We start from the raw sequence: 21062 nt of genomic DNA, 5'->3' as shown, positions 1-21062 counted from the left end.
GGTAGAAAGTAATATCCCTCAAAGAAACCCAGCCTTCTCCCCTCCCCTCTCAACCCCAGCCCGTGTGATCCGCCACGATGGGGCTATTTCCAGAGGAGGAATGTGAAAACGTTCCTTTACGTGCAGAAAATGTCCAAGTCAGGGTTTTGGCAGCAGTGTCCTTTGTCACCGGTGATCGAGAGGCTGTGCAGGTGGCTTGTACCCGCAGGGAGGAGCTGAGCTGCTCCTGCATGCAGGGGACCAGAGGACCCCAATGATGGTCCAAGCCCCTGGATATGGCCAGGGTGGGATGCCCCGTGTGTTGGCTCTGGGTTGAGTTTGTGAATATTTAGAAAGATACCCACTGTCCGCAGAATATAAACGGGTCATCAAAGTGCAGGGAAGTTTGGGGGCTGTCTTGGACTTTTGGATACTAGCAGTTCCTTAAGGTAAGACCCGTTTGGAAGCCCACCGGCTTCTCCCTGCTGCTTTCTGCAGGCACTGAGGCAAGGTGCTTGAGGGGAACAGGCTGTGATGTGCTGGGTAAGGCACAGCTTGTGCTGAGGAAGGTGCCGTGTGATGGAGCAGGTGCTCAGACCCGGGAGCATCCTCCCCTCTGAAGGTCATTGTCATGCAAGGTTTTGTCGTTATTGCTGCTGCGTGCACGGTGATGCCAGATGGAGAGCCTCAGAGGGTGCCAGTGACATCCTTAAATCCCCTGGGGAGGGAGAAAGCCGCAGTCTCTGGCAGACCCATCCCTTGTCTGGCTGAACAGGAGACCCTGGTTCTTTAAAACACGTGCCCGAGGAGCGAAATGAGAGACGCAACAGAAACCACTGGGGCGGAAAACCCCAAATGGCGTGGAAGTAATGCGTAAAGTGTCCTGGAGATAACAGTCATTTCCACGAGGCAAAACTTGGGCTGGCTCTGGAAGGATGCTGCAGCGAGGGGGGGCAGCCCGAAAATTAGAAATAGTCGTGCTGTTCTGACTGGTGCAGTGCTGGGGTAGGCGAAGGGACAGGGGAAGGGAGAAAGGGGTGGAAAAGAGTCCACTTAGAGCTGGCTGCGCCAGCCACCTGCACGCCTGGCTGCAGAAATATTTGTTAACGCGTGCCCCATATGCTGCTCCTTTGGGAAATATTGCTCTTTTCCACCCCAAAACACCTAGGCTCAGCAGCAGAGCCACAAGGTGGGCACGTGCCAGCGTCCTCGCCCATCACACCTAGGGCAGGGGGGTGGTTAGAGCTGGCAGGACAGGCTCGCCAAGACTTTTTTCCAGTAAAAAAGCCGGTTTTAATTAAGACGGAAATATTTAGGGGAATGCTGCTGGGGAATTAGGGGAATTTCCACAGAGGAAAGCTGTGCAGAAACAGGGCTTCGAAAGGAGGACGATAAAAACCGCTCTTGCAATAGATTCAGTCCAATTTCTTTTTCAGAATTGCGTTTTATGTTTTATTATTTTGTAATGCGTCAGGGACAGCCATGTATAATAAGTTTTCTACTGCTGGTCATACTTTGTGATAAAATAATAGGCTAAATCAGCCTCTCTCTGTATTTTTTTTAAATATTTATGTGTGAACTGAACTGTTTGTATCGGTTCCAAACTATTTGCATTACAAATGGAAGAAATTTGATCTAGGAAAAAGTTTCAATCACTATTAGGCAGCCATCGCCTAATTTCCACCATTAATTGATCTTGAAACTTAAAGTGTGGTTGATTTATTCTGTCAGTAGGTGTGAATAATGAAGACAGCAAGAAAAAATGAATATATAGGGGTCCAAGGCAATTTCGTTTCAAGACAAAAATCAGAAAGTTCTTAATTTTTCAGGATTTGTTGCACAGAAGGTTTGAAAAGCATGGTTTGCCCCTAAATTGGGGTGAAAAGGAAAAGTTGGTGGCCAGGAGAAATGTCTGCTGTGTCTGGTCACCCCTCCTGCCAGGGCAGGGACCCTGTCCCTTGGGAAGGGACCCGTAGCTCTTGCTGCTGTGATTAGAGCATCGTTTTTGGGGGTTATTTAGCAAGAAGCAGGTGTGCCATGTGGTTTTGGGTGGAGCTGGTGTCCTTTTTCCTCTGGAGCATGTGTTTCAGCATCAGTCCTTAGCCATCATCTTACCCGGTTGGTTTGCGGCATGGTGGCACGATGTCTTCGATGTGCTCCGAAGGCACCAGGAGGAGGTCAGTGGGTTTTCCAGAAGACCTGTTTTTCACTATTAGGTGTGAATCCTTTAGCAGTGAATCCTTCACTGTTTTATTGTCTTTTTGCAAGCACCTCTGAAATACAGAGCGTAGTGTCATGCTGAGCTGTCTCCTTGGGACAGACACGGTGCGTGGTGACCCACGAGCGGTGGTGATGGTGCTTTGTGCTCGCCCCTTATGTGCATCTCTGGGGAGCCTGCGAGCCTGGTGCTCGCAGATTTGGGAGCTCAGGAGGCAGGTGGAGACCAGAAGAGGGGCAAGAAGGAGCCTGGTGCTAGCAGGAGGCTCGCAGGAAAGGCTGGGCACCGCCGGGCAGCCTGGAGGCGGCGGCGAGCCGTGTCCCTTCTGCACGTTCGCGCTTGAGGTCGGGCTGCGGCAGGCGTGCTTTTTTTGGGTTTTGGTTAAAAAGCCTCATCGGAGCGTTATGGAATCGGAATGTGAAGGGTAATTGAGCTGAAAGCCATTCTCTTCCCGCAGCCAGCACCGCGGGAGCCGCCAAAGCGCCCTCGGATGCCGGTCCAGGAATCCTGCCGGAGGAGCGCGGGCGGGGGGAGCATTCCCCGGCCACTTCCCCTCCTCACCCTTGTCCCTTCACCACCCCCCTGTGCCCACAGCTTGTGAGGTAGGGGTTGGAGGTGGTCCCTATAGGGGTGTGAGCAATGTGGATTTTGTGCAAAATGGGCAGGGAAAGGTAAAACAGGTTCCTGAGCTGCAGTTACACTTTTCGGAGGTCAGTCCGAATGAGTCGCTGCAGCTTGTTGGGGAGCATCGCCCCATGTCTGTCTCTCCCTCACCCTGTCCCCACGGGGGATGTCGGAGGGGAGCTGTCCCCTCCCAGTGACACAATGCCACCTGCACACGGCTCTGGGGCACACAAAACCATCAGATTTTTAGAGAACTGGAAGGGCTGGATTTTAACAACAACAATAAAAGGTACCTGGCTCTTCTGGAGGAACGCAATCATCGCACGCAACCAGAAGAGGTGTTTGTCACCGCTCCGGTCCCCTGCCTCTCTGACAGCTGATGGGATGGGGATTTGCAGAGCAGCTGGTGTGACCTGGAGGAGGGGATTAGCAGAAGACCCCTCCGCTTCGGACCCCCAGCCCCGGCGTGAAGCGTGCAGCCCCACGGTGCGCCTTGTTGCGCGTTATTGATTGCCGAACGGGCGCAGCTAAGTGCCTCTCATTAATATTTGTTTTGGTCTTTTCCCTGAATTCCGATGAGCGGGGGAGATGCCTCTTATCTCTCTCCTGCAGGTTTTCTTTCTAGAGGATTCCTCTGGCTGGTGACAAACCTGGCTTTGTGGCAGCCAGGCCGCCCGGCCCGCTGTCGGGAGGAGGGATGAGTGAGTAGCTGCCACGAAATCTTGGGAGCTCTGCAGAAAGAAAGTGAGGAACCAAAATTAACACAAAATTAAGAAGGAAAAAAAAAAGCGCCTGGCTTGCATTGTGCAGCTGAAAAATGTATTTCCATGCTCAGCTTGGTTTGTAAATCTCTAAAAGGGAAGGATTTGGGCACATAGCGACTTAAATAATGCTGGCTAAAGGTAAAGGTATGCACAAGGAGGAATTGGTGAGATTGGAGCAGGTAGCCACGGACCCATTCTCAGGCAGGGCTTCTGTGGCTGTTTTTGAGGTGCTCAAGCTGAGTTAGTGGTTGTGGTGTCTGTATCTCCTGGGCTGTCACAGTGGCAGCAGTCCTTCAGCTTCCCAATGGCACACAAAATGGCTTTCTCTTCCATTTCTCTTCCTGGAGAGGAAACCTCTCCAGAGGAGGCTGTCCCACCTGCCCATGCTTCAACAGGGCAAGGCAGCGTTGCTTTCTGTCCTCCACATTAATGCCTCGTTTGTTAGGCTTGACTTGAGCTGGTCCACCCCAGGCTGTGGAAATGCTTTGGGGCAGCTTTCAGCTATTCACATTGTGCCCCCGAAATGAAAGATTTCTGGTGCACCCAAAAGCTCTGATGAAAGCTGCTTTAATACAGTCGCTCCTCCGTCTTTTCAGTGGCAACTTGGGTTCGGGTCTGCTGTGAAGCAATATCGGAAGCCATGGAGCATGAAAAGCTGCGTTTGTTTGTGGGTTACAAATGAAGACCTGTCAAAAACCTTTTTAAGCAGTGACAGAAGTTTTCTTTTTTCATGATACATTAAACTGAAAGGCTTTGCATGCCCTGGCTCTTCTCTTTCTCCCTTTCTACAAGTTGGGGGAAAAAATGGTGGGCTACAGCTGCTTTTCTTTTTTTGTGTCTTCCCATCCATTAGAGTCTTTTGGTGGGGTGTTTGGATTTTATGGGGTGCCATAGCTTCTGGAAAGTGGTGTGTCCAGGGAGGAAAGGGGCAATGAGAGGTGCATTGGGGCATTGGAGAGGTGGGGTACAGAACACGGACCTCTCCTTGTGCTCGAAGTGAGCGCTTTGCCAGCCTCGCTTGGAAACAGGGTGCAGGCTGCTTCCATCGATTTGGTGTCAAGAGCTGTTTTTCAAAGGGTAAACGTGTTTATAGGATTCCTGTCCTTTTGTTGTAAGAAGTAGGATGTCGTGCCTGGACACAGGGGTTTGCTAGCAGAGTGTCACATCGGTTCTTCATCAACGTGTTTGGTCGTGCAGCCCCTTTCATAGGCGTGCTGTGCGAACAGGGCATCATTCACTGCCAGCCCCTGCGCCTTGTTTCTTTCACCAGGCTCTGTGGTTTCCAGCGGTATATGCTGGGTTGGCATGAAGAAAGAGCTTTCATTTAACAGACCTTTTATCAGGTTGATTTCCCATTGCCTTTTTCCCTTCGGGTGTGCTTAGGGGAGTTTGTTCTTTTTAACGGGTTTATTCCACTGGCAGCTATGGGTTTGAAAAGGCTGGGGGGCTTTGATTTGATGCCTGGAAAAAAAGTATTTGGTTTCTGGTCCCCTCCCGGGCTTGGGTGGATGGAAAGGAGGAGAAAACGTTGCAGACATTCACGGTTTGATGGGAAACTTCACGTGCTTCGTGTCTTCCGTGATGCTTTCACAAATTAGCAAACCTGGGATGTCTGCAACCTCTTCCACCAGTCTAGCGGCAGCTCTCTCATCCTGTCTTTGTCTCACACACGCTTTTCTTCCGCTGCCACCAGCAGCTGAGCCCTGCCGGTGGTCCTCCAGGAGCCCCGGAGCAGGTAAGGTGCCAGACGGCCCCGCATATTTTAAGCGGTGCTGCTCGAGTTCCTGCACATCACCTGCACCAGCACTGTTAGCCCTCTGCATATCTGCTTCTATTTCTACCCGAGCTGGGGCCACGAGGCAGGACTATTATTTTTCAGCACTGTTTTTCCTTTATTTCACTGTTACGTTCCTCAAACCTCAAGTTTCTCCTAACCGGCCCTGGAAGCAGCAGAGGTTTGGTTTGGTGATTTGGTTAAATGGCTATGGTGGTGAGGGGATTAAATTGAGCTTGACCCCTCCATACATCTCCCTTGCAGCTGAGGGCAAATTTAGCTGCTGATTCCAGAGCTTCCCTAAAACGGCTTCATCTGAAAATGCATTTTGGGCTCTCAAAGTTCAAGCATTTATCCTGAGCCAGAAATACACACAGATTTGCTCTCTAATTTAATAAAGTCATCCAAATAATATGATTTCTCCCATAACCATCGTTTATGTTTCACAGCAAAATGATAATGAGAAAGTCATTAGAAGTAATAAACAAAACAAAACCCACACAGCAAATCCTTCACTGAGCTTGACTGATGGGAAAAAGAGCAGCATCTGAGGCTCAGGCCACACAATATTAGCCGGGTGCAGCTGGTTTTAAGTAGATGTGCTCTCAAAACATCAGTTAGCTTGTTGAGTCTTGAAGGGCTGCTGGTGCCAGAGCAGGTGGGCACCCATGGGGCTGCCTTTCTTGCCTCTTTGGGGTTGGCTATAGCTGATCCAGATCCTCCTCCTTGTCATGACTTGGGCAACATGCTCTGCTTCTCATTTCTTGTTTAAGACTTGGGTCAAGCATGTGTTGAACACATAAAGACCAAGAACTATGTCAAGCTATCAAAAATCCTCTTTTTCTTTATAACTGCATATGGGCTTCAACCTGAATATTTGTTTCTGCATTATCCTTACCCAGGTAAATTTTCCTTTGACTTCAGTATTTATTTTTTTCCTTCAGTTTTTTTCCTTCATTACCAGAACCTAGCGGTGCTGTATCTTCCCTCCTGCTGCCTCCCTCCAGCACTGGTTTCACTGGTTTTCAACTGGGACCACGCGAGGTGCCTGGTCTGTGTCTCCTTCGTTTTGGAGCGCTGGGAGAACAAAGCAGAGGCCAGAGGGATGTCATGGCCATGACTAAACACAACTCCAATAAAATGCCCTGCTAGGCAAATCATTTTCCCCATTTCATGGTATTTTGGGTGGCGGGGACTTATTTCCTCCCCTCACCTGAAGCCCCAGTGGTTACCAGTGAGGCTTTGCTTCCAGAGCCCGTGTCACTGCAGGCTCTTGGCTGCTGCTGTGACGCCCTCCCTGCTCTGGCATTTGTTCTTTTTGGCCCAAAATAGCCCACATCTGTTGCTGCTGAGCATTCATTCATTGCCTTTTGCCCAGGCTTCAGGAGAGGGAGAAGATATTGGGAACAGCTGCTGTCTGCTGGTTTTCTTGGGACTGTCAGGCATCTTGGCAGGTCTCATTGGTTTGGGGGTTTAGGGCACCTTTTGTTTATTTTTTTTAATATTATTTGTATAGGTATGAAACAATCCCTCCTTAAAGCTCATATTTGCTGTTCCCACTTGAACTTTCTGGGTTTGTAGTGCTGGTCACTGTTGTGCTTGAGTCTGTTGGTGCTCCCCATGCTCTGTGTAGTTCCTATGGGTGTGTAACCTTAAATCCTGTGAACTCTGCAAAGCCCCAACATAGGAGGTTTGAGTCACCCTTTCCTTCTTTGTTCTGTTTTTGGGGGTGGGCTCACATTGCTGTAAAGAGTGGTCGTTTGGCTGGAAAGGTTGCCGGGAGGGGGTTCTGGAGGCAGCAAGGTTTGGCAGTGCAAAAGCTTCAGCTTGGCCAACGTGGGAGGCCAGAAGAGGAGGCAGAAGAGGCTGTGGCTGCTGTCCCTTTCCCAGATCCTACCATCCCAGCTCCCATCCCTGGGACTGGTTTTAGTGCAGAATGGGGTTTCGTTTCCCCCAGACGTCTCCCAAGAGGGTGATGAGTCCTTAGTTTTCAGCCCTCCTTCCCTGGCCTGACCTAAGTGCTGGCAAATAGCTCCTCCAAGGAAAATTAAATTATGAAAAATCATTGTTTTTCCTCTTCTATGTGTTCAGTAGAAAATAACTAGGTAAATAATAGAAGGCTGTCCCTGCAGAGCAGGAGGGGAATGCCTGGTGGGGGCGACAGGCTCTGCTGGGGCTGAGAGCAGAAGTGACCGCCTCGTGGTGGTGCTGAGGACCCTGGTGGCTCCTTGTGGCTTTGTGGGAGGAGGTATAAGGCCGAACTCATTCCCTGCCAGTGGTGAAGGCTCTGTGGGACCTACCCTGTGTGTGGCCACGGCTTGGAGAAGCTGAGCAGAGTGTGTAAATTGTGAGTGAAAAGATGCTGATGGAAAGCGACTGCCTTTTGTAGGAAATAAGGAGAATTAATGAATCAGATCAGTTAAGGAAAGCAGGGATGCTTTGGGTAAGGTGGCAAAAAGAAAAAGACTGGAAAACAGTGTTTCTGTCTATTTTTTTTCTAGTTGCCCCTTTTTGTTGCCTTCCCAGTGCAGGAGCCTGAGTTAGGTAAAAGACAGAGGGGCTCTCCCTGGGGAGAGGTGCCAGGCTTTGGGGACGGACGTCCCAGTTCTCATGCAGCGGCCAGTCGTTTGGAAATAGTTGCTCATCAGGCACTTATGGATCTTTTAAGCCCCTTTCTCCCCCTAATAATCCCACCTCTGGGGAGGTATCGATTCGCCGCCGCCGGCTGCCTCTTGGTATTCCGCCGTCTGGTTTGGTCTGTGTAAATCGCTGCGCTGTCATTTTCACGCCGCAATTACCTGCTCTGATTTCTTTCATCCCCTGTCCTTTGCCAGAGATCTGAACTCCGTATCGACAAACCACCCTGGAAAAAAGAGGGCCGGGGCTCGGGAAGAAGTTTAGCAGCACAGAAAGTTTGGGAAGAACTTTTCCCCTGGGTGTGATCATCTCGGGGTCGGGGTCTCAAAGCGGGTCGGTCTATTTTTATTTTTTTTTCCCTGCTGGAAAATGCTCATCTGACACGGGAAGGATGCTGTGAGTGTGACTTTGTGCCTTGCTTTTCTTGCTTGTGGAAACAAAGGAAATTATTAGCCAGGCTGCTGTGAGGCTGGGGTCGGTGGTTCCCAAATATGTAGTGTGAACGGAGGGAGGGATTTTGCTGGCCATCCTCAGTCCTATGCAGAAAGTTTAGGAGATGTCGCTCCTCCAGCAGAAGCACTGGGATGCAGGATGCTTGTCCATCCTGACATGCAGGCACTGCTGCAGGCAGGAAAGATTAACCAGAAAAAATGGAGAGAGAAAGGTTGAGTGCCAGGCACTCGAGCAGGAGTCTCGTGGTGGTGACCCACAGCAGTGGGGTGTCCTCTGGTCCCCCCCCATCCCCCAAATTGCCCGGCACCGTGCTCGGCCCTGCACAACCCCACAGCTCCGAATGGAAAGGAGTTTGGTTATTAAAAGGGCACGGCTGGCCAGCCAGGGCTCTCGCTTGAGCACAGTCCCCATCCGAGCAGAGAATAAATTAAAAAGCCAACTGGCCGCGGCTGCCTCAGGAGCACCGGGACCAGAGATAGGGCCAGAAGTCAGATAGCAAACGGTGTCCAAAACGGCGGTGCCTGGTGCGAGGCGTGAAATTAAAACCTCCTCTGCCTCCTCCTGCACGCCGTAACAAAGCGCTTCCTTCCACAGTCTGCCGGCACCGGGAGTGCAGAGGAGAATAATTAAATATATGGAGATGTTGGGGCCGGGGGAAGGACGCTGATGCTCCTCTGCCCTGGACCTGAGCTCCTTGTTGTTCTGCAAAACCTGCTCCTGTGATGGGGTTTTGCACCAGGAGGGAGGAATTGGTCCCTTTGCTGCGTCCCCCCCGTGTCAGCCCTGCTCTCCCCTGTCGTGCCAGCTTTACAGCCCTCGGGAAGGGCGAGCTGCTGCTCTTCCCCCAGTTACCACTAAGGAATGATGAAAAGGGCAGGACTTTTTAATCAAAGTTACATTAGGTGAGGCTTAGATTATTCACCCTGCTTTATTGCAGCTATTTTTACACGGGGGTTAGAAGTTAATGCTAGCCGGTGAGCCTGGTTTTGCTGGATCCTGGCAAGCGCTGAAATCCATCAGCACATCCAGACAGGGTAGGAAAGAGCCCGAGCGCAAAATAAACCCACTAGCCGAGCTGGAAAAAAATAAAATAAAGAAAAGAAGAGCAGTCAGAAACAAACCTTAAAAATCCAGACCCACAGTAATAGATGGTCTGGTCTGGAGGGGCAAAAACCAGCCAGGACCATCAGCTGTAATCAGCAGGAGGCGAGCTGCTGTAATCAGCGCCCAAAGTGGGGAGGGTTGTTGGGTTTGGGGTGGTTTTTTTTTTGTTTGTTTGTTTGTTTTTTTCCTTTTTGGTGTTTCTGTTTTTAAGGGAATGCCAGGGGTTTAGGCTGTGCAGGTTCCTTGGAGCTGGCGAGGATGCTGGCAGAGCTGCTGTCATTTCCCCTGACTGAAAAAAGATGCGCTGAGCTGAGAGAGGAAAAGGAAGGAGTTATCCCTGTATTTCTAGAAAAGGGTCAAAACCCAGCATTTTTTCTGTCTCTTGCCCCTCATTTTCCATTATCCCTCAGGGGCAGCATCCCCACGTTCAGGGAGTTGCTCCCTGCACTGACGCCGATGGAGGTGGCACAGGAGGCCGGGAGGATTTGGGAGAGGGCTTGCAATGCCCGTGCCGTTCCCCTAGCCTTCAAGGATACCCTCTGGAGGTCTCACTGAAGCACATTAACAATTTCAGATTATGGTTAATGTAGCATCACTGCGCTACGGTGTTATAATTACATGCTTGTGTTCACGTTTATCCACCAAGGTTTTCTGCGGGCAGGGAGACACTTGTGTGTCAGCGACAAACCCAGAGCCCTACTTGTGTGGAAAGCCACGCGTGCACCCAGTGCTTTTTGGCACGGTCTGTTTTTGACCCAGAAAAGGTTTTCGGGAAGAAATGGGAGAAAGAAAGATGTCACCGGTCCCACGGTGACACCTGCGCTCCGTGAGGTGACAGCGAGCCGTGCAGGGCTGCTTGGTGTGCCTGCAGCAGGAACAGCCACTTGGCACGGGTACCTGCTCATTTGGGGCCAGCTCGTCAGTAAAGGCTGGAGGAGGTGGTTTTAAAACCAGGGGAGCAGGTGCGAGGCTCTCTGCTCCGGCGGCAGGGCTTTTGAACATCTCAGCACGGCGTGCTGATGCCATTCCCTAAGTCCACCTGATGCAGGAATTGTTTAGCTCACCCCCATCTTCTGGGCATAGTAGTGTGGTGGGTTTAGAGTTAGGTCTGGCATCCCTGGTGCACCAGCAGCGTGCTCGTCTTTAGGATCGACTTTAAAACTTTTAATCTGGTGCCAAATAAATAAATAAATAACCGAGATGGCAAAGCGGGCAGGTTTCCATCCGAGCAGGAGGGGCAGGAGGAGACAGTGAGAAGTCTTGGTGGAGAAGGGGTGTCCCAATTCCTCCTCGGCCAGCTGGGCTGGAGACTGGATTCTCCTGGGGGCACAAGAGGGAGGGAGGAAAGTGGCTGGGACCCCTCTGAGGGCCTGGGAGGGAGCAGATGGAGAGGAGACTGAGAGCAGATAAGTGCCTGCAGACCTCGTGGATGTGTTTGTGGTATGCTCTACAAATGAATGCAATACCTAATGATTCGTGGCTATTATTTGAAGGGCCCCACTGTTACAGATTTATTTGTCGTTTCCCGTAATAACACCGACGCTAATGAATTCATTTGTATTAATGCGGGTGTCGTGGGCTTCCGATGATGTTCCACGTTAATTAATGTACCATTAAAAGAAAGTGTCACCCAATTAATATCAAGTGGAAGCAGCGGCGCTGCTGTCCTGTCGTTAGGGTTTTGGTTGTTTTTGGTGTTTTCCTTTGATTTTTCAAATGTCTCATTGGGCTCCCATCGGTTGTCTCCTCCCAGCCTTGTTTTGTCTTTGCCCACCTCCTCAATAATGGATGGAAAAATAAGAGAAATGCAGCTTCTCCATCTCGATTGCCTGTGCCCTTCATCCCTCACCATCTCCCAGCCCTCTTCCAGATGACTGGGGAAAATGGCAAATAATGGGCAAAGACCTTCACTTTCCAGCAGGGCTCTGCTGTGAATGCACTTGGCCTGATGATATTCCTTGTGTTATAATTGTGCTTGGAGGGCAATGTGCTAGCTCACTGCATTGATTCGGAATTATTCCATGCATTAGTCAATGCCACGGAGTGCAGCCATATGGCTTAGAGAAGATGTGCGTGGCTCTGGTTCCTTCCCAACCAAATTTGCTCCTTCCCAACCCAAATTGTTCTCCGGGATGAAAGCATCCTTTCCTTCCGGAGCACCCAGCGTGTGAATGTGCATCCGTGTGCCTTCTCTGGTGTCGTCCCTGGCTGCACATAGCCGAGGAGGAAGGTGTTGCGTGGCCGTGGGCTGAGCTGCTTGGCTCTCGTTGCTCGCTGGTGCTTCATGTGGAGGGAGGGGAAAAGGGATGATACCGGAAGGGATGGGGAAAAGGGCACGAGGAGGTGATTTATTAACCTGATGGGGAGCTACCTGGGGTTGATTTCCGTGCACGGAGGTCCCTTGGGGCCAAACATGCCTGCCTGCTGATGTGCAAGGCAGTTCCAGGCAGCAAATGTCGCCGCGGATGCTCTGCTTGCAGACGTCCAGGTCCATGCTCACACTGCCTTGCCTCCTTACAGGCACAACACCAGCAGTATTTTGAGGTTGGGTTTGCACGGGGCTGTCACCCAACACTTCCCTGGGTGTCATCTGTGGCTTCCAAGGGTGGTCCTCGGGGGAAGCACCTCGCTTTCCCTGCCTTGAATTCGTCTGCTGAGAAGCAGCGCTCCCAGCCCCGCGCACGGTGGGCCAAGCCGGTAATTCAGTCCCCGGCTCCGACGCTGCGTCTTCTTCCAGCTGTGTTTATGGTGTTTTCAAAAGCCCCTCAATTGAATTATAGCTCTGTGGTGGCCGCTTGCCAGTGTCAGTCGATAATGAGGGAGGTCACTTAATAGAGAGAGCGGCAAGGGATACATATTAACGAGAGCTGATTGAAAGGTGGGGTGAATTTCAATCCAAAAAAAAAGAAGAAGAAGGGAAATTATCAGGTTTTAAAATCAAATTTTGAAATTGGAAATTGCTTGGCTCAGACTAGCAGTAATGCAATTAATAAATGTAATTAAAAGCGTAATAACGAACAAGGGAATTGGAAGCCCGCGCGCATCCGCGTGAGCTGGCGAGGCCCGTGCTGGCGGCCGGGGGAAAGCAAACCCGTGGGCCAGGGCTGGCTTCAACTCGTGGCAGAGCCTGCAGAAGGGGCCTGGGAACTGGGGTTTCATCGCCTCTGGGCTGATTTGCCTTGGGCAAGAGGCACCGAGCATCCGTGCTGCCTCCTGCCCAGGGATGGGAGAGCATCGGTGTTGGGAGCCTTTGGCTCCAGCACTGGGATTTTTGGAGCAGGAGACTTCAGTCTGCTATGGGGAGAGGGAGCTGAGCTGCTGAAATGGCAGCAGGGATATATTTAAGGGTAATAGGCTGACCTGAGGGGTAGCATGAGCAGCCAAGCATCTCCTAACAGGAGTGGTCAGCAGGGGGAAAAAAAAAGAGTAGTACCCGATATAGGGCCGGAGAGATGGTTTTGGGGCTGATGTGGAGGGCACAGCACTGGATCCCTCATGCCCCCCGTCCGCTCGCGTTGCCTCCTGGCATCCCATCGACCTTCAGACAGCTGCTCGGCCAGATTGCATGCCGTTTTCACACATTATTTGCATTGGTCCGGCGTGCACGCAGCCGCATCCTAATCGCCTCCACCGGCTTCTGCTGGGTGACTTTGCCCTGGGAGGTCGTGTGGAGGTCCTGCACGTGGCCAGATGCTCGAGAAGGGGCCTCAGGGGGCTTGAGCCTCTTCCTACGGGATTTTCACCATGGTGAAAATTTCCTTAGGGAAAATCCAGGAGGCACAAATGGCCCCGCACACCGTGGATCCTCCCTGGGTGAAGGATGTGGTGCCGGAGCGGTCCGAAGCGGGACCCGCTCCCCTTTGCCCTCCTCTTCCTCTGCAGGAGGCATCTGCCTGCATGGTTATTTTTATCTCACATCTGCTGGCGTCGTAACAAAGATTTAATGATATGACATGATTTTGTCATCTCTTTTTTTTTTTTTTTTCCTCCTGTGGGAAGTTTCACCACTGGCTGCCAGAGTGAGAGAAAAGCTTTAAAAATGGGAAAAAAAAACTAAAATGGGGGGCTTATGTAGGAAGCTCACCTGTTTGCCACAAGATGTTGTAGGCTTCTGTCTGTATGCATTTCCATTCTTCTGGACAGAAGACAGATTTTGCTATTTCTGCCTCTCAGTGAATTAAACATAAGCACCATTGAGGAGGAACAGCCAGGAGGGATGCTCAGAAGAGCCCCACAAATGGCCCAAATGCTCAGAAAGCAGAAACACGGCCCGGCCCGAGCAGCCCCGATGCTCAGTGTGCCCATTGCATCGCCCTGGGCCCTGCCCTCTGCCTGTTCTTTGTGCTCCGACCCCAAAAGCGAGCCAGCGATGTCGATACAGATGTTTTGCTCTATTGTTCGGATGATGGGCTGTGTCTTCTGAAAAATAAGATGTCAGCCTCCTGCTGAGCAATAGCTTGAGCCTGCTTGACCCAAAAACAGCAAGAGGATTTTTAAAGATGCCTTTCCGCAGCTCTGAAGGCAGATGGTGTGAGACATCCCCTAGTCCTTACAGCATCCTGAATGGGCACATGCTGCCCATGGGACCTTTATAGGGGCAGGAGGTCTTCATCTAGGGCTTGACCCCCTGTTTGTATGGGATTTGCTCTCCTGGCTGATGGAGGGACCTGAGCAGCAAAGCTGTAAAAAGGGGATTAAAAATAAAGCTATGGCCACGTCGGAGCTCAGGCGGTGTCACCGGGATTTGTCACCTCCTTGTCCCCCCAGAAAGCGTCTCCCTTGGAAGGACGCGGCCGCTTCAGGCGAGGAGATGATGAACTCTTCTAAGCCTGCTCCGGGGCTATTGTCTGCAATACAATGCCGGGGAAATCAAGCTCTCCTCTAATCGGAGTGACCAGAGTGGATTTGCATGTTAAAAGGAGTGGCTGGGGGCACTTAAAAAGAGGAAGCGTATTCATCGAGCCTGGCTTTATCCTTATGAATATTATTCTTCCTGGGGACACTACGTCCCAGACGTCGGTGCAACCTAGCTCTGTGAGCGGGTAATCTGAGGTGTGCTGATCCTGTCAGGAACCGTGGATGGATGGTTGGATGGATGGATGGATGGATGGATGGATGGATGGATGGAGGTGCTGGGCAGGGCTGCAGGATGCTCTGAGGCTGCATGGTGGCTTGGGATAGCCCAAAAGAGGAGCTTGTGGGGATACCTAGTGCTACCCGAGGAGGTGTTCTGGGGTTGCCCTATAAGCAAAAGCCCCCCACAAATGGCTCCTCCACCCTAGCACGCCTCCTGAGCCCTCCAAGCTCCGTGAACACACAAGCCAGGATTAAGACATGGCACGCACAGCACGAGGCCAGGGCTTGCGGGGCAGATCTGGGTTAAGCGTGACAAAAAGCGAGCAGTCGTAAGGCAAAGGGTAGCAAACTGCTGGGATAAGTCGGCTGGGGAGGCTGTGATGTCTCTGTCGCTGGAAGGCTTTAAGGATGGAAACGATTTAGATGTAGCGAGGGGACGGGTTTTTCTTTTGAGGTCCCTTCCGGCTGGATCTTTTATGCTTTTATGATTGTTGATCACAAAAAGAAAAGTTGAACGTGCTTCAAAAAATAATCCCCGGGCCGTACCCTGCAAGGCTGCTTTTAGCAGCTTGATTTAGAGGAAGGAAAAAATAAATAAATAAAGCACAGAAATGAAAAGTCGAGGTGGGAGCTGCAGCCTCTCACACCTCGCAAGAGGTGACAGTGGGCAGGAGGTGTCGGGGACATGTGCGGGGTCATGGCGTGCATCCAGGGTGGCTTCTGGAGCCTCTGCTCACAAAGGTGTGCTGAGGGCTCCCTGTTCCTTGTGCTTTGACTGAGCTCACAGCAAATCCTGTTGCTGGATGTGCCCACCCTGAGCACCACTCGGATGCTGCAGCTTGTTTCTGATGTTTTGTTCAAGGCGATGAAACCCGAGGGCTGGGTCTGCTCCTCTCCCTCCCTACTCCCCAGTAGTTCCCGATGCTTCCCCTCGGGCTGAGCAGGGCTAATTTGCCGGGGCTGCATTTATCTTGCAAATGCACCCATGGCCCTAACCTGTGCCCCCCTGCAGCCCACGTCCCCCCCAGCACCGCCTTTTTGCTCGCCAGCCCTGCCTCTGCCCTCGCAGCGAGGCGAATACACGAGTTTAGGATTTGCATAGGAACATGCAGCTGTTCCACCAAAAATGGATAATTGTTCTCCCCGCTGCGAAGTTAAACAATAAGAAGTGCCAAACTGCACTTGCCGTTGCTGATTTTGTGCACTCAGCTGCATATTTTATGCATGTAGATTAGTTACAGATTTATGACGATTTAACTGTTAATGCCTGCATTAATCGGGCCAGGTTGTAGTTGCTGTGGAAACTCCAACGTTGAGTTTTATGTAAAGTTCTGTGTTGCATTTAATGCATTTGGGGTGTGTGTGTGTGTGCTCTTTTATATTTAATGCCTTACGGTGAAAGCAGCGAGCGAATTGGCACTGAAAATAAAAGTGCCTTTGGGCAGAAAACAAGTTTCAGTAAAGAGTGAGTAATTTTTTCTGGAAAGTTGTGATGTCTGGGAAAATAAGGGCTTGTGATAGAGTGCCATCTTGACCACAGCTGTATAACTATGATTATAAGCGTGCAACAACTATTATAGCTGCCGCAATCCTGTAATAAAGGAAACAGCTGTATAACTTAGAAACGTTCTAAAAATACAGGACTCGAGTTCTTGGGTCTGTGGATATCGGTTCTGGTGGGCGACAGAAATTGCTGACATGCGTCTGATGGGGAAATATGCTGGTGCATGGCTTTATCCATGTCTTTTTTTTAACTTTTGTTCACAGAACACTCCGGTGGGCACTCCGATTTTCATCGTGAATGCCACGGATCCGGACCAGGGGGCGGGGGGCAGTGTGCTGTACTCCTTCCAGCCTCCTTCCAGCTTCTTTGCCATCGACAGCGGCCGCGGCATCGTGTCGGTCATCCGGGAGCTGGACTACGAGGTGACGCAGGCGTACCAGCTCCAGGTCAACGCGACGGTGAGTCTGCTCCTGCCCATGTTTTTCTGGAGGGATGGAGCCACTGCCAACTCACTTTGTTGCCCTGTCGTCATGTGGACATCCAGTTTTTCCTGTAAACTATCAATGCTGGGTGGATTCGGTGGTGATATGGGAATAGGGGAGCTGATATGGGCATTTTGGGGGTAGCTGCAGCATCGCAGGGCAAGGTGGAGAGCATTGACGGTCATCATTGGTCATCAGTGGCCAAGCTGCCTGCAACTCTGAGCATTTTCCACCTAGAAGGGCATTGTTGCAATGCGTTGGGCAGCTCCTGGAGCACAGCTGCTCCTCTCCAGCAGGACTTCGGACTCTGTGACCTTGAAGGTCTTTTCCGACCAGAACGATTCTGTGATTTATAACACTGAAAAGCAAGGATTTGGCATAGCATCTAGAGCCAGGAGAGCCCATTAAGTCCACTGGTCCCATTCCTTAGCATCCTGGTTTATTATGGCCGGATTCACCTATACGAAATCTGCCGAGTCTCGCTCAGCAACAGCTGAGTTCTTACCTCGAGAGTGCAGATTTTGGTGGGCAGGGGAGGAGAAACCAAGACCCTAATTAGTCAATACCAGGAGAGGCTTTCCCACATGGCCACGATGGCAAGTTCATGCTCCACCACGAGTGGGAACCTTCCCATTCCTGTAGGTCTGTAGGGAGGGAATAAATAAGGTGCACCAGGCAAGATGCTATGTGCAGCAGCTCCGTTCCCATCTCAGATGCAACCGAGACAGGTGAGATTCAGCCCTGCAATATATCTGATCCACTGTGTGTACAGGAGGGGGGGAAAACCCTTCCTGCCCCCTCCAGGCAGCTGGTTGGAGCTCTTGAAGCATGTGATTCGATCAAGATCATTGTCTTGCTGCAGAGCCACAAATGTCATGAGGAGGTGGAGGGCTGCACGGGGCTTCTTTGTTTTTTGCGGCCATGGAGGTTGGGCACGCACAGACTGCGGGGCCGGGGGCAAACACCTCAACCTTTCAGCCCCATCCCTGCATGTTTAGGGCCGTGGAAATTTCCCCCCAAAGCTTATTTTTCCCTGAAACGTATCTCACTTTATTTTAAGTGCTCCAGCAGCGAGTCCTCCATCTCCCCCCGGTAAACACTGCGATGTTTCATTGCCTCCACTGCTGAGACACATCAAATCCTCTGAAGTTAACTGTCTCACCACTGCTTCCAGTCTAACAATCTGATGGAGTTTGCCTGAAAAACTGGTGAATGCCTCACATCCTGCAGTGCTTTGCCAGTGTCATCACATAGGCATATTGGTCACGTAGGCTCTCACCTTCCTCTTCCATAAGCCAACAAAGCTGAGTTGATGTCCCCACCTCTAGATCATCCTGTGTCTATCAGTTGGCCTTTTCATGGTAGTCCAGCTCCATTGTTAGGTGTCACACCAGACCTGGACTTGTGGATGTAGTGAGAAAAGAAATACAGACACCAATGGAAATGGGCCCTTCTTCCGTGTCTCTGATTCTGGTTGCCTTAAGGACACAAGGATGCTGCCTCCGTCCACCCAGCTCCATCCAGCCCTCTAGAGCTAGAAGGGGATGGGCAAATGCAGCATCCTGCTTGCCTGGAGAAGAGCATGGGGACCTTGTTTGGTGGGGTGGTGGTGGGTTGGGGTTGGGTGAGGGCTGTAGGAAGAGCTGTGGAGCCTTGGTGCAAGGCAGGAGCTGTACGGTGCCGGGGCTGGAGGCAGCAAGGGCAGAAGGAGATGGAAAGGGTAACATGGGAGAGGCTAGATGGGGAAACGTGCAACGCGCTCGCTTTTCTGTGCTATCTGTAATGCTTTAACCAAAATTTAAGAGGTGAAGGGGAGGGAAAAAAACATTATCTGAAGAAACGAAAGACTTCAACCTGATAATGATAACAGCAGAGTGCGAGTCAGAAATAAGCATCAATCCAGGCCATAAACGCTGAGGCCTGCAGGTTAAGAGGATAATGTACAAGCTGTGTTGTTGAATACGGTTTAAATTAACATTAATCTTCTGGCAATCAGTCCTTGGCGCTGTTCAGAGCCATTTTGCAGAAGTGTGCGGTAACCTCTAATGGTCGCCTTTCACCGCCGTGCTTGATTAGGGGGTCAGGAGAGATTTATTTCCTTCCCTTTGTGCCTTGTCTGCTCTGCTCCTGCCCTTCTAGCAAAGGGCTGAGGATGTCGGGGCGGCTTTTGAGCACCCATGGGATGAGCCAACAGCAAGAGTGGGGCACTGCCCCAAGAAGCCCCTAGCAGCCTTTCTCCAGAAGACGCGATGATGCTGGTGGGCTTTGCTGTGGAGAACCAGACGTGCAAAGGCATCAGCCCTGGTGGGTCTGGGGCTTTTTGCCACGATATTTTGGCTGCTCCTGCTCCTCCCGAGGGGGTGCAGGGATGAGGGTCCACCTGCCACCACGCCTGAGTCTAGGCTGTAGCTGCAATGGAAGGGAATTTCTGTTTTCAAGTAGGTGTTGAACAAAACGTTGCTTGTTTTCCACCCAAAGCACGATGACAATCAAACTGGCGCTCGCTGTATATTAAAAGGGGAAATGCTGGAAAGAAATGCATATTGTATTCCAGCTCAGAGGGAGGTACAGTGGATGATAATTCCAGCAGGTAGCTTGAAAAAGAGGTGATTACCTGGGCTACTCATAGATTTTGACCAACTACAACTGAGAGCCTTTATGCCGTTGAATAATTCTATTTTTTTCTGATAAAAACCCTTTCCTGCCCTTGCTTTTCAAGGACCAAGATAAGAACAAGCCACTATCCACTCTGGCCAACCTGGCAATCACCATCACGGATGTTCAGGACATGGACCCCATCTTCATCAACCTGCCCTACAGCACAAACATCTACGAGAACTCACCTCCGGTAAGGGCTGCTGCTTCAAGCTGACATGCCGAGGGGGAACGGGGCAGGCTGTAGGACAAAAAGCACGAGGGATCCCAAAGCTGCTGGAGGGAAACCTCCTCTTTGCAGGGAAATTCATCCGTCTTCCCGTCAGGGGTTTGTATTGCTGGGGAGACAAGTCAAGGCCAAGGGCTAGGTTCAAATGGCATCTTGATAGAGGCAAGCCTTTTTCTTTCTAAAACGACGTGTTTCAAGCCAATCCAACATATGTTGTGCTTTTTAAAAAGGGACCCTCAGTCAGGAGGTTTAGAAAGCCTGAAACAGAAGGAAAATGTTTTCTTAAAACATTTTTTCTGAAATTTTAAGAAGGATTTATGTTGTTCTTAGCACACGCTCACCCCCTTTCTCCCCTACAGCATCCACGCATGCCATTCCTAATAGAAAACTTGAAGAAAAACGTAAACGTTCCTGAAATGAGGCAGTTTTGAAAATGCCAGAGTGATCAGCCATTTCAGCATTTTGAGTCTTTTCCCCCAGGTTTTGCTAAATTGATCCAATCATTTCAATCCTTCTGAAACTGGGTTTGTCAGCAGACTTGCTGTTCATGGAAATGTCTCCCCGTCCCCAAACGCAGCAGCGACTTCCTCCTACGGGGAGCACGGAGAACAGCTTCTGCTCCCTTCACCCCGAGCACCAGCCCAAGGCAGCCAAATCCACCTCCCCAGCTTCATCCGTAGGGCAAATATTTTTGTACACGGATTGAAAAACCTTCTGTCCTAGAATGGTGCTTCTCCATCCCACAACGCCTCAGTCATGCTAGGTCTGGAACACCTCATGGCTCACTTCTTGCAGTGGCAAAGTCTCGTTTCTTTATGCCTTTTTATTCACTTTGGAGCAAAATTCTGTCTCTGACTGCTCCGAGTGTGCCGGATCAATAGGGCTGAGTCCTGTCACAAATCCCACAGTCAGGCAGCACATTACCTGTCTGCCAGCCCAAAGATGGCCAAAAAATGGCTTCATGAATTACTTTCATGAGGTTCAGTGCTGTTGAGATTAAGGAGTATTTCTGTGGTGGGCTGTATAAGACACAAGGAAAAAAAAAAGCACTACTCAGATCACTCTTAACTTGGGGGGGGAAGAAAATGTAGATGAAATTGTAGAAATGGAAGTCCCACAGGTGTCAAAAAATTATAGACTGCATCACTGTCATGGAGTGACCTGGTGTACAGTAGGCAAAGCAGCAAATAATCACTGTGTAAGCCGAGATGGGAAATGAATGAAGCCCTGCTAGCCCACCCAGTTCCTCTTGGCCCTGTGTGACATCTCCAAAGACATCGAGGTAGGATAAAAAGGAACAAAGCCAAGCAGAAGAAGGTGAGAAGCAGCGTTTGGGTCCATCTCGTGGCCTTTATTCCCATGGGAAGGGGGTGATGAGTGCAGCTTGCACCAAGCAATCCTCTCTAAAGGATTTGGTTCAGCCCCAAAGTCCTGTCCTTCAGGGGAGGAATCTCACAAAATGAGCTTGTCTTCTGCTTAGGGGTTAGTACAGGGGCTCTCCAATGGCAAATCTCTCCACGGGAAACCTCCTCCTGCGCCCTGCCTTACCACCCAAGGGAGCCT

General features: G+C 50.8%; 1 protein-coding gene across 7 annotated transcripts in view; it reads left to right on the top strand.

Annotated features, from left to right (window-relative positions):
* CDH23 (cadherin related 23) overlaps nucleotides 1-21062 on the top strand; it is a 132579-nt gene that overhangs the window by 43433 nt on the left and 68084 nt on the right. For all 7 annotated transcript variants that reach the window (XM_080597305.1, XM_080597304.1, XM_080597308.1 and 4 more), the window contains 2 exons: nucleotides 16397-16591; nucleotides 19335-19463. In XM_080597305.1, the coding sequence (XP_080453431.1) occupies nucleotides 16397-16591; nucleotides 19335-19463 (324 nt within the window). The remainder of the gene's footprint in view (nucleotides 1-16396; nucleotides 16592-19334; nucleotides 19464-21062) is intronic.

Source organism: Anser brachyrhynchus (assembly GCF_964034855.1).
Source record: "Anser brachyrhynchus genome assembly, chromosome: 6".
NCBI lineage: Eukaryota > Metazoa > Chordata > Aves > Anseriformes > Anatidae > Anser > Anser brachyrhynchus.
This window is presented reverse-complemented; position numbering and strand designations above follow the sequence as displayed.